At 30.5% G+C, this 20,923-nt stretch overlaps 4 protein-coding genes across 4 annotated transcripts; 1 reads left to right on the forward strand and 3 right to left on the reverse strand.

Moving 5' to 3' along the window:
• Positions 1,596-2,140, reverse strand: LOC104770030. The gene has a single exon (XM_010494379.1). It carries the CDS (start codon positions 2,098-2,100, stop codon positions 1,633-1,635), a length of 468 nt encoding a protein of 155 aa, XP_010492681.1. The 5' UTR covers positions 2,101-2,140; the 3' UTR covers positions 1,596-1,632.
• On the forward strand, positions 12,941-14,305 carry LOC104770031 (polyadenylate-binding protein-interacting protein 13-like). The gene is made up of 8 exons (XM_010494380.2): positions 12,941-13,033; positions 13,187-13,231; positions 13,317-13,502; positions 13,606-13,665; positions 13,778-13,825; positions 13,923-13,991; positions 14,096-14,157; positions 14,237-14,305. Exons 1-8 carry the CDS (start codon positions 12,941-12,943, stop codon positions 14,286-14,288), a joined length of 615 nt encoding a protein of 204 aa, XP_010492682.1. The 3' UTR covers positions 14,289-14,305.
• Positions 18,389-18,928, reverse strand: LOC104770032. The gene has a single exon (XM_010494381.1). It carries the CDS (start codon positions 18,873-18,875, stop codon positions 18,408-18,410), a length of 468 nt encoding a protein of 155 aa, XP_010492683.1. The 5' UTR covers positions 18,876-18,928; the 3' UTR covers positions 18,389-18,407.
• Positions 19,765-20,370, reverse strand: LOC104770034. The gene has a single exon (XM_010494382.1). The coding sequence runs from the start codon at positions 20,321-20,323 to the stop codon at positions 19,850-19,852; it is 474 nt and encodes a 157-aa protein (XP_010492684.1). The 5' UTR covers positions 20,324-20,370; the 3' UTR covers positions 19,765-19,849.

Below are 20,923 nucleotides of genomic sequence, written 5' to 3' on the forward strand. Positions count from 1 at the left end.
TTTATAGAATTTAAATGTGGAATTGGATCTTCTTGAATTGTATTATAGTTAAAACAAACAGAACTCTATATTTTGGATGTGTTTACATTTTAATATTTTAGTGTCTTTAGCCTGGTTATTAAAAAGTCAGTAACTGGGTTAATATTTTCTATGTAAAAAATAAGAAAAATGTTTGCTAAAAGAGAGTGTAAATTATGAAAATACGAAGTATACATAGAATACTAATAATAAGTAAGAGGAACTGATCGAAGGGAACGAGGAAACATATAGACTTATTACAGAAAACCAGAATTGTATAAATAAGCATATTGATAAAGGAATCGTCAGACAAGTAAAAAAAAGTACTAATTTATTTTTATATTATTTCTAAAGTACTAATTGATCCCATGAGAAAGAGAGAGAGAGGAGAATCGAAGAAATTATTAAAGAAAAAATCAAGAAGCTGTGATTTGATTTTTTTCTCCCAAAGTTGTTATCGTTTACTTGTTGTTCAGGCGGTCAATTAGAGGCAGTGCCGGTCCTAAGATAATAGAGGTCTAAAGCAATTTTTATATGTAATTTTTCATAAATATATAAATTATAAATAATAAAATATAGAAAGTAAAAAACAAGAGAAAGAGTAATAATAATGCCTGTATGAGAGTTCGAACCCACGAACTTTGATGCATATAGAAGCTACCAGCCTATACAAAGCCTCCAGATGCACAACACGTAACTGTTCTTCGAGTGGTTATCAGAGAAGATTTCTCTAGAACACTCGCTGAAAGACTTGTGAGCGATATTGAGAAAGTGATGCATGAGCTCGATGAGCTTTTTTTTTTTTTTTGGTTAATAGCTCGATGAGCTTTCTTCGCGAGTGATCCACAAAATATCACTTGGGGAAGTGAAGAGTGAAGCTAACAGCGATAACTTGGTGGTGACGGTTAAGAAAAGCGATATCGATATCGAGAAGCAGAGAGACATCATCAAAGGCTGGAAGAAGTTTGTCTCTGACCGGAAGAATAAGACGAATGGTATCTGTTAATCGAATATTTTATGAAAAATGTTTGAAGACTTTATTAATAATGCGTTTGCATTGAATTTGGAGATTTGAAGGTTTCCTTTCCATTATTATTGAACCAAGTTTCGTTTTATTTTGTTTTGTATTATCGTTTGATATCATTGCTTTTATTATTGAAGGCTGATTCTTCTACCATTGCTTTTTTCCTTTCTTTCTATAAACTTGAATACTTGAATCTTTGACCTTCCAAGTGAATTTTGACTGCTACCTCATAATTAAAGCAATGGAAACGAATTTACCTTCTTTTAATTTTGTTTTATATGACTGTAGAATCCTGACCAAAACCGAGATTCGATTCAGCATAAAACTCAAATACTACTTGTAATAATTAAAAAAAAAAAGGATCATCGTAGATTAAAGAACTGAAATTAGAAGTTAACTAAATTATATTATATAGATGTTGAACAAAAAAAACTCAATTATAAAAAACTTTCTGTTGTTATTCGAATAGGTAGAACGAATTGTATATCAAGATCAAAGTGGATTATATAAATAACATAACTTAAAAAAAAAAAAAAAAAAAAACCCTATTAAATCAATATTTCCAATTCTAACAAAAAAAAAAAGAAACCCTAAGCTGGCGAAGGGGCAGGAGATGTAGCAGGAGATGAAACCGCCTTGTTAGAGCAATGTCTTTTGATAACGCCATTGAAGAAGTGGTTATGGAAAGATCCAAACACGGTCTTCACGCAATCTTCTTTCATATTTTGGATTGCGGCGCAACAATCAGATCCAATAGCGGGTTTGTGAGTGATGAATGCTTTTCTGATATCTGCAAAACAAGTTTTTACCTCCTTGCAATCAGCCAAGCATTTGGCAACTTCCGGTGGTGGGTTGAATGGAGTTGGGTGGAAGTGGCCAGCCGGGAGTGGCAAGGCTCTTCCGGCTCTAGGGGATGGGAAACGTGGCCTGTGGTACCACCACTGGAGCTTTTCATTACGTAATGATGGAGTTGGCTCCTCCAAAATCCTTGCTGTGACTTGGGATGTGACACAGCATGTAAAGAGAATCATAGCAACAAGAACTGTTGGAGTATTCATCTTCTTTTCTGAATTCTTGGGAAGATAGAGTTTTGTTGAAGGAGAGTAAGAAACAATTTACTTTTCTTGTGATGGTTTTACGATGGTAAAACGTTAGGGCTTATATAGAGGTTTAAGCAAGATTTTGATAATTTCGAATAATCTATGTATATTTATCAATGGAATATTTTATGATATATAATGAAATATGATGTTATTGTACATATTTTTCTATTTAATTTCGATCTAGATAATATTTTGGACTTGTATAAATTATAAAATGATCGTTATCTTGAGAAAAAGGTCTTTTTAAAAAATAATGTAGTACAGCAACAACAAAACCGAATCTAATATATCCTCTGTTTCAAACCGAACCTCTCTTTGATTAGGCTATATCATTCATCTCTATTCCAATTCAACACAGTTTTGGGCTAATCAAGTTTAATGTTTTTTAACGTGTTCAAGTTGGGCTGACAATTCAGAAGCTGGACCATAAGCCATCTATTTATTAGTTTTTTTCTAGCCGATAACTAATAAACTAGATTAAGACCCGCGGTACACCGCGCAGCAAAATTATTTATAACTAAAATATTTAAATTATAAGTTGTATTTGTTAGATAAATATATTATAATTATATAATAATTGTTAAATAAACCATATAATACTGCAATAGAATTTATTGTTTATATAATTTAATCAATTTAATTAGATATGTCTATTCTCTAATACTGACAGTGTTAACAAAATAATGAAATGATGTTTTACCCTTGTAACACCGAATTAATGATATTTTTTAATTTATATAAATATCGATAAAACCCGTACTGCTATATAACTCCGTCCCAAGATATTTTAACTTACATTATATCATCTTAATTTTTAATATTTATTGTGTATCTACGGTATAATATTTATCATATTTAACTTTTTAAAGGTTTTAAATATTTTTTCATATTTAACCTTTTAAAAATATTTAAAAGAAAGAACCGGAATAAACAAAATAAAAGTTTTTAAACCTTTTAAAAATCTTTAAAATAAAGAACCGGAATAAACCAAATAAAAGTTTTTAAAGTTTTAATGTCTGATAAATCAAGGTTTCTACTCATTTGTATTCAGAATCATTTTGGTCTCTATTATAGTATGACTCTAAACCATTGCCCAATTTTTTAGACGATGTGGGATATTGTACCCGTATTTTTTATTTTGATTGAGTAATATATGTCCGTTTTTAAAATTTTGTATTACATCATATGCATGAAAAAATCACAATTTTTATTAAATGTATTATAGAATAATTCAAGATAATTTAAATATAAATTCAAATAAAAATGAAAGGGAATAATATATTTATGTTTGAATGAGGTAGAAAGATTTCCTTATTTTTTTAAATCTTACCTATAATTAATTTTTAAATTTTGGTAACTAATATTAAAGTTAATGCATTAAATGTAAAAACTTTCCAAAAAGTTTTTTTGAGCAAAAACTGCTGCAAAAATACTAGTATAGATATTGATAAATATTTTCTAGCCGATAACTAATAAATATTGATTCAGAAAGTGGGAATATTGGCTCTTTTTTTTAAAACCATTGGCGTTGTAAAATATCTATATTTGAATTTGTAGAGTTTCGATAAATACCATAAGATAAATTCTGTGGAAAAGACTACAAATATATCATTATTATTATTACTAGGTTAGACTTGCGCTATACCGTGGAATATTTTTTGTAATTATTTATAGATATACTAGATAATACCCACGTTATTACGCGGGTAAAAATTAAAAAATATATATATTAAAAATTATTAAGTAGTAGTATACATATTTTTAAATTTTATCTTGTAACATTTTCATATTGAATATGAACCTCTCATATTTCATTTTAATACTCCCCAAGTTCTATTATATAAGAGCTTTAAGGCTTTTTCTCTATTTTATAATAATTTCTCAAATTTCTATGTATAATTTATATTAATATAAAAATTTATGACTATTTGAACTATGCAGTATATTTCGTATTGGTTGAAGTTTTATAAATGACATAATATTTATTGTTTATTAATCTATATGATTTTACCCAAAACTCTTATAAGACAGGGAGTACCATTTAAATATCTATACTATCATAATAAACTATTTTTTACGTTAAATTATACATTTCATCTTAATGCATAAAACTAAATATTTTATATCAAACACAATTAAAACATCATATCAAATCTCTATCTTAGTAATAATTGAAAATACAAATAAAAATTAACAAAATATAATTTGCAGAAAATCTGAATCAACATTATTTAACATTTATTTGTTATGTTGTTACCTCATAAGTACTAATTTTACCTCATGTCATAATCAATTTTAAATGAATGAAATTTATAAAATAAAACATATATAAAGATATAAAGACATTCTCATCAAATAACTGAAGATTCATTCATATAAATTATAATCTATTTCGAATTATCTTGTGTTTTAACATATGTATTACAAAAATACATGTGTTAAAATTATAAAATCAAACATAGAAACTAGTACTAATATTCTTAAATGATTTTTTAAAATATGTTACATATTAATATTTGAAAAAATTTTAATAAGAATAAATTTCATCGTTAGACATTCAGTTTAGTAATCACGTTTGACTATCTAAGATTAATAAAAATTAACATAATAATATCAAAAAAAATTTAAACTTTAAATTTATAAAAAAAAACTATTTTAGTTTATGAATTATTATTAAACTTTAAATTGACAATTACTTATTATCCTTATGAAATCAGTTAGCATCCACAAAAATTTTGGAAATCCAAAAATATCCTAAATATTATTCTTCTATTTTTTTCTGGGACAACTATATTATTCTTCTATATCATAATTTCATAAGTAATGCTTTTTTCAATTTTCATCAATTAACCAAAAATTCATTCCTACAAACTCTTTTTTTGTTTTTCAGGTTTCTCATATTACTACATGCATTAAAATCTTTAAAATAAAATATGTAAAACTATACTAATACACATCATGTATTGAAATTTTTTCTTTTTAAGTTCATTATTCTTTTAAAATTTTGTGTGCGTATTTACAATAAAAATTTATATTACAACAATAAATACAATTTATATCGGACTAAAATTATGTTAAATAACTTATGGTATTCTTTCTAACTTTGTTATTCATTATATATTGATTAATATATATGCTTAATTAATTTCGTTTTTGCTTACACATGTCAAATTTTATTGGGAACACACGTATAATATATAATTAACATACAATGAAAAATATATTGATTTTGTTAGTTTTCCTTTTTTATTTATATTTTTAAAATATAAACATGTAAAATTTTGTAAATATAATTAGCTGTTCTACTATGCTTATATAAAAAAAAATTGACATGTGTCAACATCTAATCAATATATTTGACACGTGTCACGATCTCGTTAATAAGTAACTTTGACATCAAGCTTTATATAATAAGATTGAACTAGTGAAAAAATATTTTTTTTTAAGAATTGAATTAACTGTAAAAACTATGGTACAATGATAAGATAGAAATATGCATTAATAAAATAAAATAGAGAAATCTCAAATTTAAGACAGCTTATAAATGTTTACATTTAAATCGGGTAACTTAAATACTTAATTGTATAATTAGCCTAACTAACTCTAATGCATGTTCTGTTTTATTTTCTTTAATTTTTGTGGGAAATATATTAGTGTAGTTTGAATTTGTGGTGTACTTTTTTGTAGTCTATACATATTTAATCACATAATTGTTTTATAGTGTTTTGTTTTATTGTTAGAAAAATTATTATTTGTAGACATATCTAGCTTGTGAAAGCCTCGGCCTCCTGAACAAGAGACACTATCCTAATCTCATCCTTGTTGACTCTCTTCAACCACCTCATGTCATACCATGTTGACTCACATATACTTTAACTCTATCTCCGCTCAATGTCACCAAATTCTTGAAAACAAAGCTATTCTTCTCAACTCAAAGTCGCGTTAGTTCACTCCAATCATGTATTTCTAGGAATCGGTCAATTTGATTTCAATTTTGATTTTATTGATTCGACAGCTGCATGCTTAAGCCTTTCTTTGAATCTATAGATGTTATTTTCTATTGACTTGTCTTGTTCTTTTAGTGGATTTATCTAGATAATTGACATGGTTTGTTGACCATGTTCTTGGCTTCTCTATTTAGCTTTTGTAGACAAATTGAAATCATAGTTTTTTCTTTGTAGAGAAATTGTTGAGATTAAGAGGTTTTTAGCAATCTAAAACTAATTCGGTGCAGGTAGGTCATGGGAGAACTTCCATACCATGGCTTCTGCTCATATCAAGTAGACTTTCTCTCATAGGTTCCATTTTTTTCTCATTCTTGTTGCCAGTTAAACTAAGCTAGTTTAGTCATATTATATAATTTTTTAATATTTTTTGAACAACCGATATATAATATTTTCTAAAACACAATTGTTCACCTAATCACCTTTAAAATTGTTATGAAGAGCTCTCACATTCTTCCTAGCTAACTCAACCCTTTGCTTATCCACTAATGTTGATGTTAATGAATTCTGCTTGATCTGTGCCACACTCTTCTGTTTACCAAATAAAGTTCCTTCGATTGGGTTAGCATTCTTAAACTGCAATAAAAAAAAAACTTCCGAAAACTTAATTTCAGATTAAGAAAAATTAAACAAAAGCAACTCTGCCCTGAATATGAGCTCACATATTCAATTCGATATCAACTGCAGTTTAATTCATAAAATAATTTATTAATATATCTAAAACAAACACCTTTGAGCTAAATCCTATAGTTCCATACCAATGTGGACAATGTTCACAAGCCAGAACTTGTTTACATTAGAAAGTTGTCGGTATTATTCATAATCATCACTCACCTAACAAAGAAATACTCCCAAAAAGTTAAATTTCACTTCTACCCCCGAATCAGCGAATACCAAATTTGTAACGAGATTCAGTCAGAAAAAATCAAAACTTCTCTTCTACCCAAAACCACAAACACAAAGGTAAATCAGGAAAACAAAACTTACATAACAGTCATTAGATTCGGGATGGCCATGTGTTTTATTTCCCACATGATTCACAATCTCGGTTTTTGTTTAACTTGGTGGAATTCAAATTGGAAAAAAAAAATAGAATGAAGCAGCAACTAAAAAGGGGAGTTTTTTATTTAGGTTTATTATGTCTTTTTCTTGTAACTAACTATTTGAGAAGATACAAACTTGAAAAAATATAAGTTAACATTGAGTTTTGTTTTAAATTGGGTTGTGGGCTTGGCTGGACACATATGTTTTAATTTAGATAGCAAGTTTGTGAAAAAAAAATATGTGGGAGACATAGTACACGTGGAACGTAATTCAATTTTTATTGGCAGTATATGCTGAATTGTATTAATTCTTATATTTTAATTGGTTAACTGTTGTAATTGATGTGTCAACATCAGCTTGAATGTTAATGCTGATGTGTCAACATTGAAGAAAATTATCTTCTTCTTTTTTATTTGTCAACCATTGGGCCACAACTGGACGACCCATTAGCCAAATTCCTACATTCGTAGGAGCCAGAACTCGATCCCGGGTGTGATGGTGCCTTCTGCAAATGGACTTACCTCCTGCCACTGAACTAAGTTCACTTCACAATTATCTTCTTCTTTTATTGTATTGATAATTATTATTAGATTTTCTTCTATTTTAAACAGTTGAAATTATTTGTGTAATCATTAACTGATAAATAAATAGCTGATTACACTTAACAAAATATGTACTTCTATTTTGAAAAGGTAATAATTAACTATGAAAGTTAAAAAGTTTGAGATATTTCCCTCTGTATAAGAAATTAGTTTTAATTTTTGTTCATTGTTATATCTTATGTTTGTTAAGATCATAGGGTTGCGTACAACACAAGTGGGATCTTCATGGTCGTGAAACTGTTATTCGGGATCCAATAGCTAGTATGCAATTTTTTCTTATCTGATCCAAAAAATCAAATATCTAGAGTGAATAAATCCGAATTTGGATAATGCAAATAATCCATTAGAATTCATTAGTTCTGATTTTAAGATCCGAATTTGATACAAATAAGTACATTAAAATTTTATTTATATGAAATTATATGTAACTGTTTCAAAGATTTAGTAATTGTTTCCTCTTATTATTCAGCACCGAGTCATCAAACTACACGTTCAACTACATGTGCAAGAAGATAAGTGGAAGTAACAACTTTGGGTAAAACTAATTTTGTCTAATGTGAAATGCTCTTTTTCCTCCAAGTCTTTACATCATTTAGAAACCAAAGTGTCCTGGTGCTTAATTAGTTATAAGATATCAAAAGAATTTTGATGATCAAAGACAACATATATACTCGTTTAACAAAAGATCAACGTACCCAACATCATTCAACTTGAAAAATCGAAGACAATTAAGTTATATAAATTAGCAATTAATGCATATATATTTTATGAAATATCAAGAGTTGGATTAGAGAATGCATAGACTAGTGTGACAATTACAAGGCCATATACTGACTTGGTGCTAACAGACTGTAACAAACTCTGAATTGAGCTTAAGGAACAAGATGAAGAATTGATTATTATTCTCATTAATTGTAAACTGTACAGTGTTCTCTGTTTATATACAACATAAGATTAAGCTAACATGAGCCTAATAATATCTTAACCTACACTTATCATTCTATCCTGCACAAGTGAGTAATTATACTCATTATAGGTGCTTTCCTAGCCTTTTGCCTCTTCCAAAGAACTAGAGACAATGCTGGATTCGAACCAAACTTGGAACATAGCAGAAGAGAAGTGGGGTAGGAGATTCATGTGTAGGTTTTGCGCCATGATGATCCAATTCTATGTATTTACCCTTTCCCATAATGTATATGATGTTCTTGGAATATTGGTCGTGGCTGTTTTGATTACGAGTCAATAAAATTTCCTTCTCATGGTCAGCCAAGAAACTCAACCCACCGCCCTAAAATGCCTAAACCCAAAATAATAGATGGAACCATCGTCCCACACAGTGAGGAACTTGGTCCATGATATTGCTCCGATACTCACTCTTTGATGCTATCCATATGTAATAATGGTTGGCCCTAGGACACAATTTAGCAATATACAAAGTTGTTGCCCTTCTCTAGTCACAGATAAAGCCAAAGGAAAACATGCATATATATCGTCTCCTGGAAAAAAGCACATTACCAAATATCTCTGTAGAGAAATCAAAACTTAGTAAGAGATAATTATAGTGGTGTTCACGTAAGTTTGGAGTAAAAACAAGCCAGTAAGTATTTCCATTCGTATACATGCAACAAGTGTTGTCACCCCCTTTATAACAATATTCTCCTTCACATACATGCCATGAGTGTCGTCAATCTCTGTAACAATCTTCGTAGTGTGATCATCCTCTACAATGGACCAGTCTATAGTCTTACCAACAACAACCCTCCAAGAATTGGAGGTGAAGTCCTAGATTTCGTTCTCAGTTTGAAATATGGTACCATGACGAGATCGACCAATCCTCAAGATTTTGTAACAAGATGATTTGTTATCTTAACCGAAAGCAAATAAATCGAATTCTTTGTAAGGATTTTTAGGTTGAACCCGTGTTATCTTAAACTGAAAGCAGATAAAGCAAACAAGATGATTTGTTATCTTAAATCGAAAGCAAAAACATACCATCCTTTGGATATTGATCGTAACGGTGTCAAAAATACAACCGGAATCCTAGAGAGTATTTCTACAACCAAATCCTCTGGAAGGTTTTTGGTCGTCATCTCTTATAAAAGACAGTGATTAAACTAGCTTATTGATCATTAATTTTTTTTTCTTTTCTTATAACTTACTCTATCAATATGGGAAGATCATATATATATATATAAAGAGTAGAGCTAGTGAATCTTTTATTTTACTTTACACTCTAATAAAAATGGGAATACCACATCTTTTTGGTCCACCCAGATTTTCTTCTTCTTTTTTCTTTATTTATAGATATTAAATATTTTGTTATATTTAATTCTTAGATTTAGTAAGTTTATTTTTTATCAGAATTTAATTATTCTTAATTTATATTGTTTCTTTGGCTATATTTTTCTAACATTAAAATTTAAATTCATATTCAAAACTTAATGTAAATAATGTGACCGAACCAAGAAAACTAACACATAATTAATACGAATTTTGGAGAGATCTACATGCAGTGTAGGTAGCCAAAAAAAAAAAAAGCTCTATTCTCAGTAATTTTCTTTTATTGGTCCACCCAGATTTTATTGCTCTTTTCTTTATTTATTTACAGATATTAAATATTTTATTAGATTTTGTGTTTTTTCTAATCTCAGCATTTAATTATTATTGATGTATTATTTCTTTGGTTATTAAATGCATATGCAACTAAACTCATTCATTGTTTGTTAGCTCAACTCTTAATTAATTCAGTTATTCCTTTCATAAAAATAGTTTATAGAATTTTTTTTTTTTTTTTTTTGATCCAAGAGTGTTACCATTCTATTAAATAGAGAGTAACATACAAGGCAATGATTGTTTAAGGTACAACATAGGGTAAGATAAAGCAAAGCATAGATCAATAGAAGTACAAGGATAGATAGAAGCATTCGATGTGAGAAGCTTGAGAGCTATAAACCACATGCTAGGAAGCAGCATGGAATCTTTGAGGTCAAGGCAAATCGATGCAGACTCCATGAACAAGTCAAAGGAGTAGAAAGCCACTGTCTTGATTCTTCGAAGACTTGGCAGAGATGAGAATAGCAAAGCTGTGTTGCCAAAGGGTCGAGCAGGGGAGCTGAGGTTCTGATAACCGGTTACTACAGAAGTAGTTGTTGGTCCAAGGTTGATGAAACAGGACTTGAAGAGGTTGTGGTAACCACTCCTCCTTGGAGTGAGGGTCATAATGCCACTAATCTTCAAGTTTCTATGAGGGGGCTTCATAAAGCAGATGGTTTGCAGTTTAGAGAGCTTTGCAATCAGGTGAGGTGGATAAAAGAGGCTGGTGAAAGGCGAGGTACTCCCAACATTGTAAATGTGGGATCATAATGCCAAGCTCATCAAGCAGTCTCCCTCAAGGAGAGCATCCCTAGGAGATCCGACAAGAACGGTTTTCAAATAACTCTCATACCATTCTAACAATGATGGTGGCTTAAGGATCAGAAGCAGTCTTCGAACTAGTGATACCATTGAGCAAACCAAGCGTTGAATAGGGAGGGAGAGAGTGGAGTTAAGACCAAACCTGGATTCACACTGAACTCGACACAAAGGGTTTTCAAGCAAATTATAAGAAGCCAATATTCTGCTATCGAGGAAACCTCATCTTGACCAAGCAGATGACACCGGGACTAAACAATTTGAACTTGATATAAAACGATTATAGACGGATCGGGGAAGGTTCCAGTGTAGGGATGAATCATAGTCTAAGCAGAGTAGACTATCTACCAGGGTTCCAAAGTAAGATTGGGGAGCAAACCTGGGCCAAAGAGATAGCGAGGTTAGAACAAAGCAAGCCGGGGTTATGGTGTTCTTTGTCAAGATCTTCAAAGGCTCTGGTGTCAACACAGAACTCCCGTCCAGCTGCCGCCAAGTAAAACACTTGGAGGGAGGATATAACTCCGAGGATAGGTGAGATGTTAAGGTTAACTGTGGGAAAAACCTGATCGAGAGATAATCACCAAGAGAACCAGGGCATTCGGGGGGTTGAGGGGTGAACTCAAGCAATTGTGTACTCAGACGAGCAGCCTCACTGAGAGAGGAGGACGAAAGCGGAGGAACAATGGGAGGTGGATAAAACTGATGCAAAATCGGAGTTTAGATCTGGACTCTCAAGAGGACTCCGATGAAGAGAACCAAAGACATGGACGAGAATTGTAGACAGAAGTAGTAAAGGAGCAGAGAGATTGAGAGATCCCGACGCCGGCGAGCCGGAGCTCTACCGGCGTCGGAGAAAGGTGAGTAGAGCAGCGCCTCGATTATCGTGCCTGAGAGAGAATTAGGGCGAACCACTCCCTACATTTCACTAGTTTTGTTTATAGAATTTAAATGTGGAATTGGATCTTCTTGAATTGTATTATAGTTAAAATTTAAAACAAACAGAACTCTATATTTTGGATGTGTTTACATTTTAATATTTAATGTCTTAAGCCGGGTTTTTAAAAAGTTAGTAATTGGATTAATATTTTCTGTGTAAAAAATAAGAAAAATGTTTGCTAAAAGAGAGTGTAAATTATGAAAATACGAAGAATACATAGAATACTATAATAATAAGTGGGAGGAACTGATCGAAGGGAATGAGGAAATGGGAAAACAACCAAAATCAACCCCAATTATTTGTTGAACGCTTTTTCATACCTAAACTTCAACACCCTGCAAATAACAACCTGAATTGTATTAAAATTCAAATTTGCTACCTAAACTATATAAAATGTTATCAATTTCAATCTCTATTCGAACAGTGTTAAATCAGAGTTTAACGATGTTGAGTCAGACGATCTGTGGCATCTATATGGCACTGGGAATTACCAAAACTAAGTTGTTTTGATCATTTTTAGGTGTGTTATGGCAAGAAATAACCAAAAATAAAGTCTCACAACACACCCGAAAACGGACTCCAATTCCCCATATTTTGTCAAACGCTTTGTTTATTGCCACAACACACCTAAAAATGATCAAAACAACTTAATTTTGGTAATTTCCAGTGCCATGAAATAACCCTTTTGAGTAGTGATTGAAAGCTTTGAACCTATGTGCATATTGATTTTTGTTAGTTTATTGTCATTCTTCTTAATGCATGCTTGCTCTTTAAGTCTTGCCAATTAAACACAGAGAATGAATTTTGAGCAAGGGAGGCGATGGATGAACAAAAGAAGAAACTTGAGTCAGATCAGGAGAACTGTATATGTCTCAGACATCGATCAACAAGTATAGAACAGAGATATATATTGTCTCAATTAGAAACCATTTTTCTCATAAAGAGTCTCAATTATATATAACCAAAAGCTCTCTTCTTTTTTTTTCTTCTTTTTTTTGTCTAATTAAACAACCAAAAGCTCTCTTTATCTTTTTCTTTTATAGGTTACTGAGGAGCAGCTTGCAAGTCTATTTTTATCTTGTGGCCAGGTACTTACGTAATGACCTTTAAACCAGTTTTGTGTCTTGGTGTTCACTCAATTCTTATACATTTGTTCTCTTTTTGGGTTTAAAGGTTGTTGATTGCCGTATATGCAGTGACCCTAAGTCTATTCTCCGTTTCGCCTTCATTGAGTTCACTAATTCAGAGGGAGCTAGGTCTGCTTTAGGAAAATCGGGTACTATGGTTGGTTCTCATCCTATTAGGGTTCTTATTTCCAAAACAGCGATCACGCCTGTTAACCCATATTTCCTTCCAAAGGTAAGTTGATTTAATATAATCAATCTTGAGCTTGACGACTATAGATAACTCTGATTCAATCTCACAACTATGTGTTCGCATAACGTTATTTTCTTTCCTTTAGTCTGAGGACGAGCGAGAGAAGTGTGCAAGGACTGTTTATTGTACTAACATTGGCAAGATGGTAAAACTTATTATGTTCATTTTTGTCAAATCCTCTGTTACGCTCAGTACCTATTTTCATATCAGACTAATCAACGTTTACCATCTTATATACGTTTTTTTTTTAAATGTAGGTCACTCAAACGGAATTGGAAGATTTCTTTAAAACAGCTTGTGGTGAGGTATAGATAATTTGGTTTTGACTGTAGCCCGTTTGTATATACTATGAAAGATGTTTTGTTTTCTCATTTACCACCATCTCTGTTTTTTTCTTTTTAGGTTCACGATCTGAGGCTGCTTGGAGACAGTTACCACCAAACCAACATTGCTTTTGTCGAATTTAGTCTGGTGATTTTCTAATCGCTTGTTTCCATTCATCGATTTCGATTATAGTATTTATCCCTGTGTTATGAACATTATTTATATGCTATGACTCTTTGCATGTAATTCAGGCAGAAAGTGCAGTTTCTGCTCTTAATTGCAGTGGTATTGTCTTGGGAGGGCTCCAAATAAGGTGAGCTTACAAGAAAAAAATAAGGTTAATAACACTTATCACTGTGAGATTAATGTTTGCTTTGTCTATGTGTGTGAAGAGTAAGCCCGTCAAAGACGCCAGTGAGGCCACACCGCTCTGATGTAAACTAAAGCTAAGTGCAAATAGAGACAGAGAGGCGGATGCGCTCGAAAGCGTTTTCTGTTCATATAAAGATCCTTTTGCTCCGCAGGCTGCTCGATATCTTTGAACTATCAGTAACTTAGGCTAATCTTTCTCCTTATTCATTTATAAATTCAGAACCAAACTGATATGTTTAAATATATATATATACTAGAAGTCATCCTGTGCTACGCACAGATTTAGCTTACATTATTTTTGAATTTTAGTAATTTAGATATTATAGTTCTTTTATTTGTTTACTCAGCAATTATTATTTTAATGATTTTTAAAATATACTGATCATTTCAATTTTTTTTGGTTCTTTTGTTTACTTGCATTTTCCTTATATATATATTATTAGAGTATTTCAACGTGTGGAGAAATTTTTGATTACATAGTAGTGGGTTTATGGTTTTTTCTCCCTTTAGACTTTCAAGACATATTAAGCATTCTCCATCTTTTTATTTTCTCTCTTGCGTTTGCACAAATTATATTACCACTGACATCTACAAAAACATGAAATTTTGGAATATAACTTACATGAATACGATCTAAATATGAAATTTAGGTAAACAACAATGAACTTAATAAATATATTTTACCAGCTAATTTTTGGTGAGGTAAAAAATGCAATCACATCCCTCAATATAATTTATTCTTTATACATTCTAATACAAATTAAATTGTTTTTACAAAATTTTAATAATGAAAATGAATCCAAGTAAATAAAGTTATAGAAAATTACTCTAAGTTATGGTTGACTATAAAAATGCAATAGTTTTGTTCCATCGCTGAAATAAATTTTTAGATATGTCTATTTAGCTTTATCATAAATGCAATTGGATAAAACAAATATTTATTTTGTCGTAGCTACTTAGAAGAAAAACCGCAGAATATTATAATATCAAATGTCATAATAAAAAAAGTTTCTTAGGAAGTAAAATATTATATGTGAAAGTGGAAAATGTTATGAGAATTTTTGTTGATATTTTATTTTTAGGATGGTTAATTCTAAAGCTATTTGATACTAAGATTCCTAAAAATATATGATACCAATATACAATTAGCATATATTACTCAAAACTATAGAAGTCAAATTAATTAGTATAGAAAAATGCAACTCATATCATGGTATGATATAAAAAGACATCACAATCTTAACAACATGATTTTTTAAGCATATGATAGTAACATCACAAACTAAATTTACAATAGAGAGACTCATATGCATCGTCTATTAAGAAGAAGTTTTAGTCTACTTTACACACTGTTAATTATAATATAGCAAATTTGAAATGCTACTAATAATCTTAATATAGCGATAATAATGCACTATTATAGAGAGACAAATAATAGCAAAGAAAAAAAATTGCTATTGTATGTGCCCCCTCTAAGATAGCACCGGCAAAGACAGCGTTTACAAAATCGCTATCGAAACGAAATGATAGCGTTTTTTCGTGTGCTAAAAATACGCATATTTCTTGTAGTGATGTTGAACATATTAAATCATGATAGTTCATTTTTTCATGATGTAGTAGTATTAACATAACCAACAAACACGATAATCCTAGAGTAAATATAAAATATGGTTCAAGGCCCAGACCGAGGCCCAACCCATAGGGTAAGCAAATGAAGCCAAGTATTAGGGCATCAAACTTTTTGGAGCATACTTTAGACCAAAAGTTTTTTTTTGTCTTTTATGTAGGGAAAAACAAAATTATAAGTTCGGTGTTTTTAGATTTTGTTATATAAGTTCAAGTTTTATATAAAAAACATATACTTTTCATGTAGATATATCCAATTTACGGATGAAGTTTTGTTAGGTTTATGTAAAAAAACTATTTCGTCTTTTGAATTGTTGGTGAATGAGCATTAGATTAATGCTAATTAAACTTGTTGTTGATGAAACTTTAAAGTAAAATTTAATTTAGAAAAACTAATTTGAAACTCTAATAAAAAAAGTTTCTATATTCGAAGAGTTTGAAAACAATAATGAGTTATTAGGCAATATAATTTTTATTTTTGTATAAATATTTAAATGAATATGAAAACATTGAAAAGACAAAAAATGTGAGCAAGCAAAACGAACATATATTGGTTTATGGACTTAGAAACTATCTTATGAAAAAAAAATTTATATTACTATTCTTATAATTTTATTTACGATAATGAAAATGGTTTTTTAAAAATAAATTAGCATAGGTCATCCAAAATTGCCGGACCGGTCCATGGAGATTAGGAAATACATACATTAACACTCTAATGAATAAGTAAATTTGTCAAACATTCTCACATTATATATTCTGATGTAGTTTTAATGCAAACAACAAACATGATAACCTGCAAAAAAATATTAAAAATTATTCAAGAATACCTATTGAAATGTAGAAAGATATATAAGAATAATATAATTCTTCATAGGAACCTAATGACTTAAATTAAATAATCATGACAGAAAAAATTCTCTTAAAATGAGAGTAATTAGGGACTGAAATTTAATTTTATGGAAAACGGATTGAATTCTAATATTATGGAAAACGAATTGGTAATATCTAATGGGAATAAATGAGTAAGCAATTATCAAATTACTTACATAAAACATCCCCACATTAGATTATATAAGATTAAAGGCTAGAAACTAAACCCAGTAATGGAAACTCATAAATTAAAATTTGAGTCAAAAATTTATTTATTTATAAGAAAATTTTGAGAACACGTAAACATCTACAATCTAACATAATTTAGATTCCTTTTTTGCTTATGAATCATTTATAAGATTGAAACTCATAAATAAATTATTTACATAATTTAGAAACCGTTTTTGCCCGTGAATCTTACATAAGATTGAAACATATTTTTATAATTTCAAAATAACCTATAATCAGATTGTTTCTAGGATGAAACCACAAACTGATAAATGGTGGGTTTAGATTGGAAGAGGTCTAATTGAAGAAGGGAAGAAGGAAATGTTAAGAGTTTTTTTTTTATGGGCTTTTAGTGAATTAGGTCTAAAGTATAAATGAATTTAGTTAATTAGGTCCAAACAACAAAAATGTACAAGTGTCATATAGATAATAGGCCAAATGTCATCTTTTTAGCAAAAGTTGAGAAAAACCTTCTGATATTATATAAGATATATATATATATATATATTAATCTTTGGGAACATCTTTTTGGTTATCTTTACATATGGATCATATTAAGACCGTTTTGTACAAATCCTCACTTTCTCTGGCTCTTCACGCATTTATGTTTGGTATGATTTATTCAATGTTTTTTTTTTTGATGAAAGTGAAAGTTGTTGGATTTTTTAATATTTGATATTTTTGGTATTGTTTCTGTTAGATTTTAGGAGAGTTTTGTTTTGTGAATGAAGATTTAGTTCTCTGTTTTTTTTAATCTTTTTCCTTGAGTTTTAATTGCATCTTTGTTTGAAATAAGACGAATGGTATCTGTTAATCGAATTATTTTATGAAAAATGTTTGAAGACTTTATTAATAATGCGTTTGCATTGATTTGGAGATTTGAGGGTTTCGTTTCCATTATTGTTGAACCAAGTTTCGTTCTATTTTGATTTGTATTTCGTTTGATACTATTGCAACATTATGAAATAATTTTATTATTAATGGCTGATTTTTTCTAACATTGCTTTTTTTTCTTTTTATAAAAAAATATATTTTAATCTTTGACCTTCAAAGTGAATTTTGACTGCTACCTCATATTAGAGCAATGAAAAACAAATTTTCTTCATTGTCTTGCTCAAAATAAATTAAATAATGTTCAACCTTCCTTTTTATGACTGTGGAATCCTGACCAAAAACCAAGATCCGGATTCAGCATAAAACTCAAATACTACTTGTAATAATAGTTAAAAAAAGAATCATCGTAGATTAAAGAACTGAAATTAGAAGTTAACTAAATTATATAGATAATGAACAAAAAAACTCAATTATAGAAGAATTTTTGTTGTTATTCGAATAGGTAGAACGAATTGTATATCAAGATCAAAGTGGATTATAAAATAAAAAAACATAACTTAGAAAAACTAAAAAAAAAAGATTCTAGTAAATCAATACTTCAAATTCTAACAGAAAAAAAAAAAAGAAACCCTAAGCTGGCGAAGGGGCAGGAGATGAAGCAGGAGATGAAACCGCCTTGTTAGAGCAATGTCTTTTGATAACGCCATTGAAGAAGTGGTTATGGAAAGATCCAAACACGGTCTTCACGCAATCTTCTTTCATATTTTGGATTGCGGCGCAACAATCAGATCCAATAGCGGGTTTGTGAGTGATGAATGCTTTTCTGATATCTGCAAAACAAGTTTTTACCTCCTTGCAATCAGCCAAGCATTTGGCAACTTCCGGTGGTGGGTTGAATGGAGTTGGGTGGAAGTGGCCAGCCGGGAGTGGCAAGGCTCTTCCGGCTCTAGGGGATGGGAAACGTGGCCTGTGGTACCACCACTGGAGCTTTTCATTACGTAATGATGGAGTTGGCTCCTCCAAAATCCTTGCTGTGACTTGGGATGTGACACAGCATGTAAAGAGAATTATAGCAACAAGAACTGTTGGAGTATTCATCTTCTTTTCTGAATTCTTGGGAAGTTAAAGTTTTGTTGAGCGAGAAAAAGAAACAATTTACTTTTTTTTGTGATGGTTTTACGATGGTAAAACGTTAGGACTTATATAGAGGTTTAAGCAAGATTTTGATAATTTCGAATAATCTATGTATATTTATGAATGGAAAATTTTATGATATATAATGAAATATGATGTTATCGTACATATTTTTCTATTTAATTTCGATCTAGATAATATTTTGGACTTGTATTAATTATAAAATGATCGTTATCTTAAGAAAAAAGGTCTTTTTAAAAAATAATGGAGTACAGCAACAACAAAACCGAATCTAATATATCCTCTGTTTCCAACCGAACCTCTCTTTGATTAGGCTATATCATCTCTATTCCAATTCAGCACAGTTTTGGGCTAATCAAGTTTAATGATTTTTAACGTGTTCAATTTGGGCTGACAATTCAGAAACTGGACCATAAGACATCTATTTATTAGTAGTATTTTCTAGTCGATAAAAATATTGATTTAAAAAAAAAAACCATTGGCGTTGTAATCATTATCATTAGATTTTCTTCTATTTAAAACATTTGAAATTATTTATGTAATCATTAACTGATAAAATAATTGATTACACTTAACAAAATAGTTACTCCTAATTTGAAAAGGTAATAATGAACTATGAAAGTTAAAAAGTTCGAGAGATTTACCTCTCTATAAGAACTTAGTTTTAATTTTCGTTCATTTTTATATCTTATGTTTGTTAAGATCAATTATTCCAGGATTTTTTTTTTTTTTGTAAACCATGCATGATATAATACACAAAATAATAAATAAGTAAAGCACTGCTAAACGATAACTTTATTAATTAAGAAGAAAATACTTAAAAATCCTTGAAGCGTAACATAATAAAAAGTCAAAAAAGAAAGAAAACATAACTAAAAAAGAACTACTAATTAAGAAAACAACAATTTAACTTCTCCCTAAGCTGGCGAAGGAGCAGAGGGAGTGGATCCAGCTTTGGTGGAGCAATGTAGCTTAACTAAGCAGTCAAAGAAAGGGTTGTGATACGCTCCAAAGACAGTCTTCTGGCAATCTTCATCCATCTTCTGGATCGAGGCACAACAATCCAACCCAATAGCCGGTTTGCGGGTGAAGAAAGCTTTAGCAATATCCGCAACACATGTCCTCACGTCCTTGCAGTCGGACAAGCATTTGGCGACAACCGGTGGTGGATGGAATTGAATTGGGTGGAAGCCAGCCGGGAGTGGTGGGAGGGCCTTTCCGGTGGTGGGGAACGGCCAGTGTGGCTTAGGGTGAAAGTAAGGGTAGAAATGGTGGTAATGCCACCATTGGAGCTCTTCAGTACGTAACGATTCAAAATCTTTTGCTGTGACTTGAGATATGACACAGCTTGAGAAGAGAACCAAGGCAGCAAGAATTGCGAGATTCTTCATATTTTGGGAGACCTTTGAGGTTTGGATATGTGAAATGAGAAGAAATGGGGTTTGTGATGGTTTTTGAGATGGAAACGACGTAAGGGTTTATATAGAAGCTTTAGATTAAACTTCTTTGGTTGGTGATAACTTCGAATTATGTATATTATCGGAATATTCTGTAATATACTTGGTGTTGATTTTTTTTTTCCCTCACGGCGTGAATAATTGATGTTTGTTGTGAATTTGTGATCTTTTTTTTCGCTTGTGAGATTTGTTTGTTTCGTTAAAGTTTAGAAAATTACCGTGTAGAAATAAAGTGGTCATTTTATTGAACTAATCTCGCTCTATATGTTTAACGTGCATGCTCCCTATTTTTGAGGTTAGGGGTTTTTTTTTCCATTAAAGAAGAATATGCTGGAACTAAAAGTGTTAAATTTGGGATATTTCAACAGTAATATCTGCTTCGTATATTTGTGGGAATTAATTACAAGATAATAAGATATCTAATTAAGTAATTAACAGCCGTTGACAAATATATTCGTACGCACATTGACTAACTGACCGATGGCAATTTCACAAGTAGTTAAAAATTGACGCCCAAAGAGCAAAGATTCTTAA

The sequence above is a fragment of the Camelina sativa genome, chromosome 20 (assembly GCF_000633955.1).
Source record: "Camelina sativa cultivar DH55 chromosome 20, Cs, whole genome shotgun sequence".
NCBI classification, from domain to species: domain Eukaryota; kingdom Viridiplantae; phylum Streptophyta; class Magnoliopsida; order Brassicales; family Brassicaceae; genus Camelina; species Camelina sativa.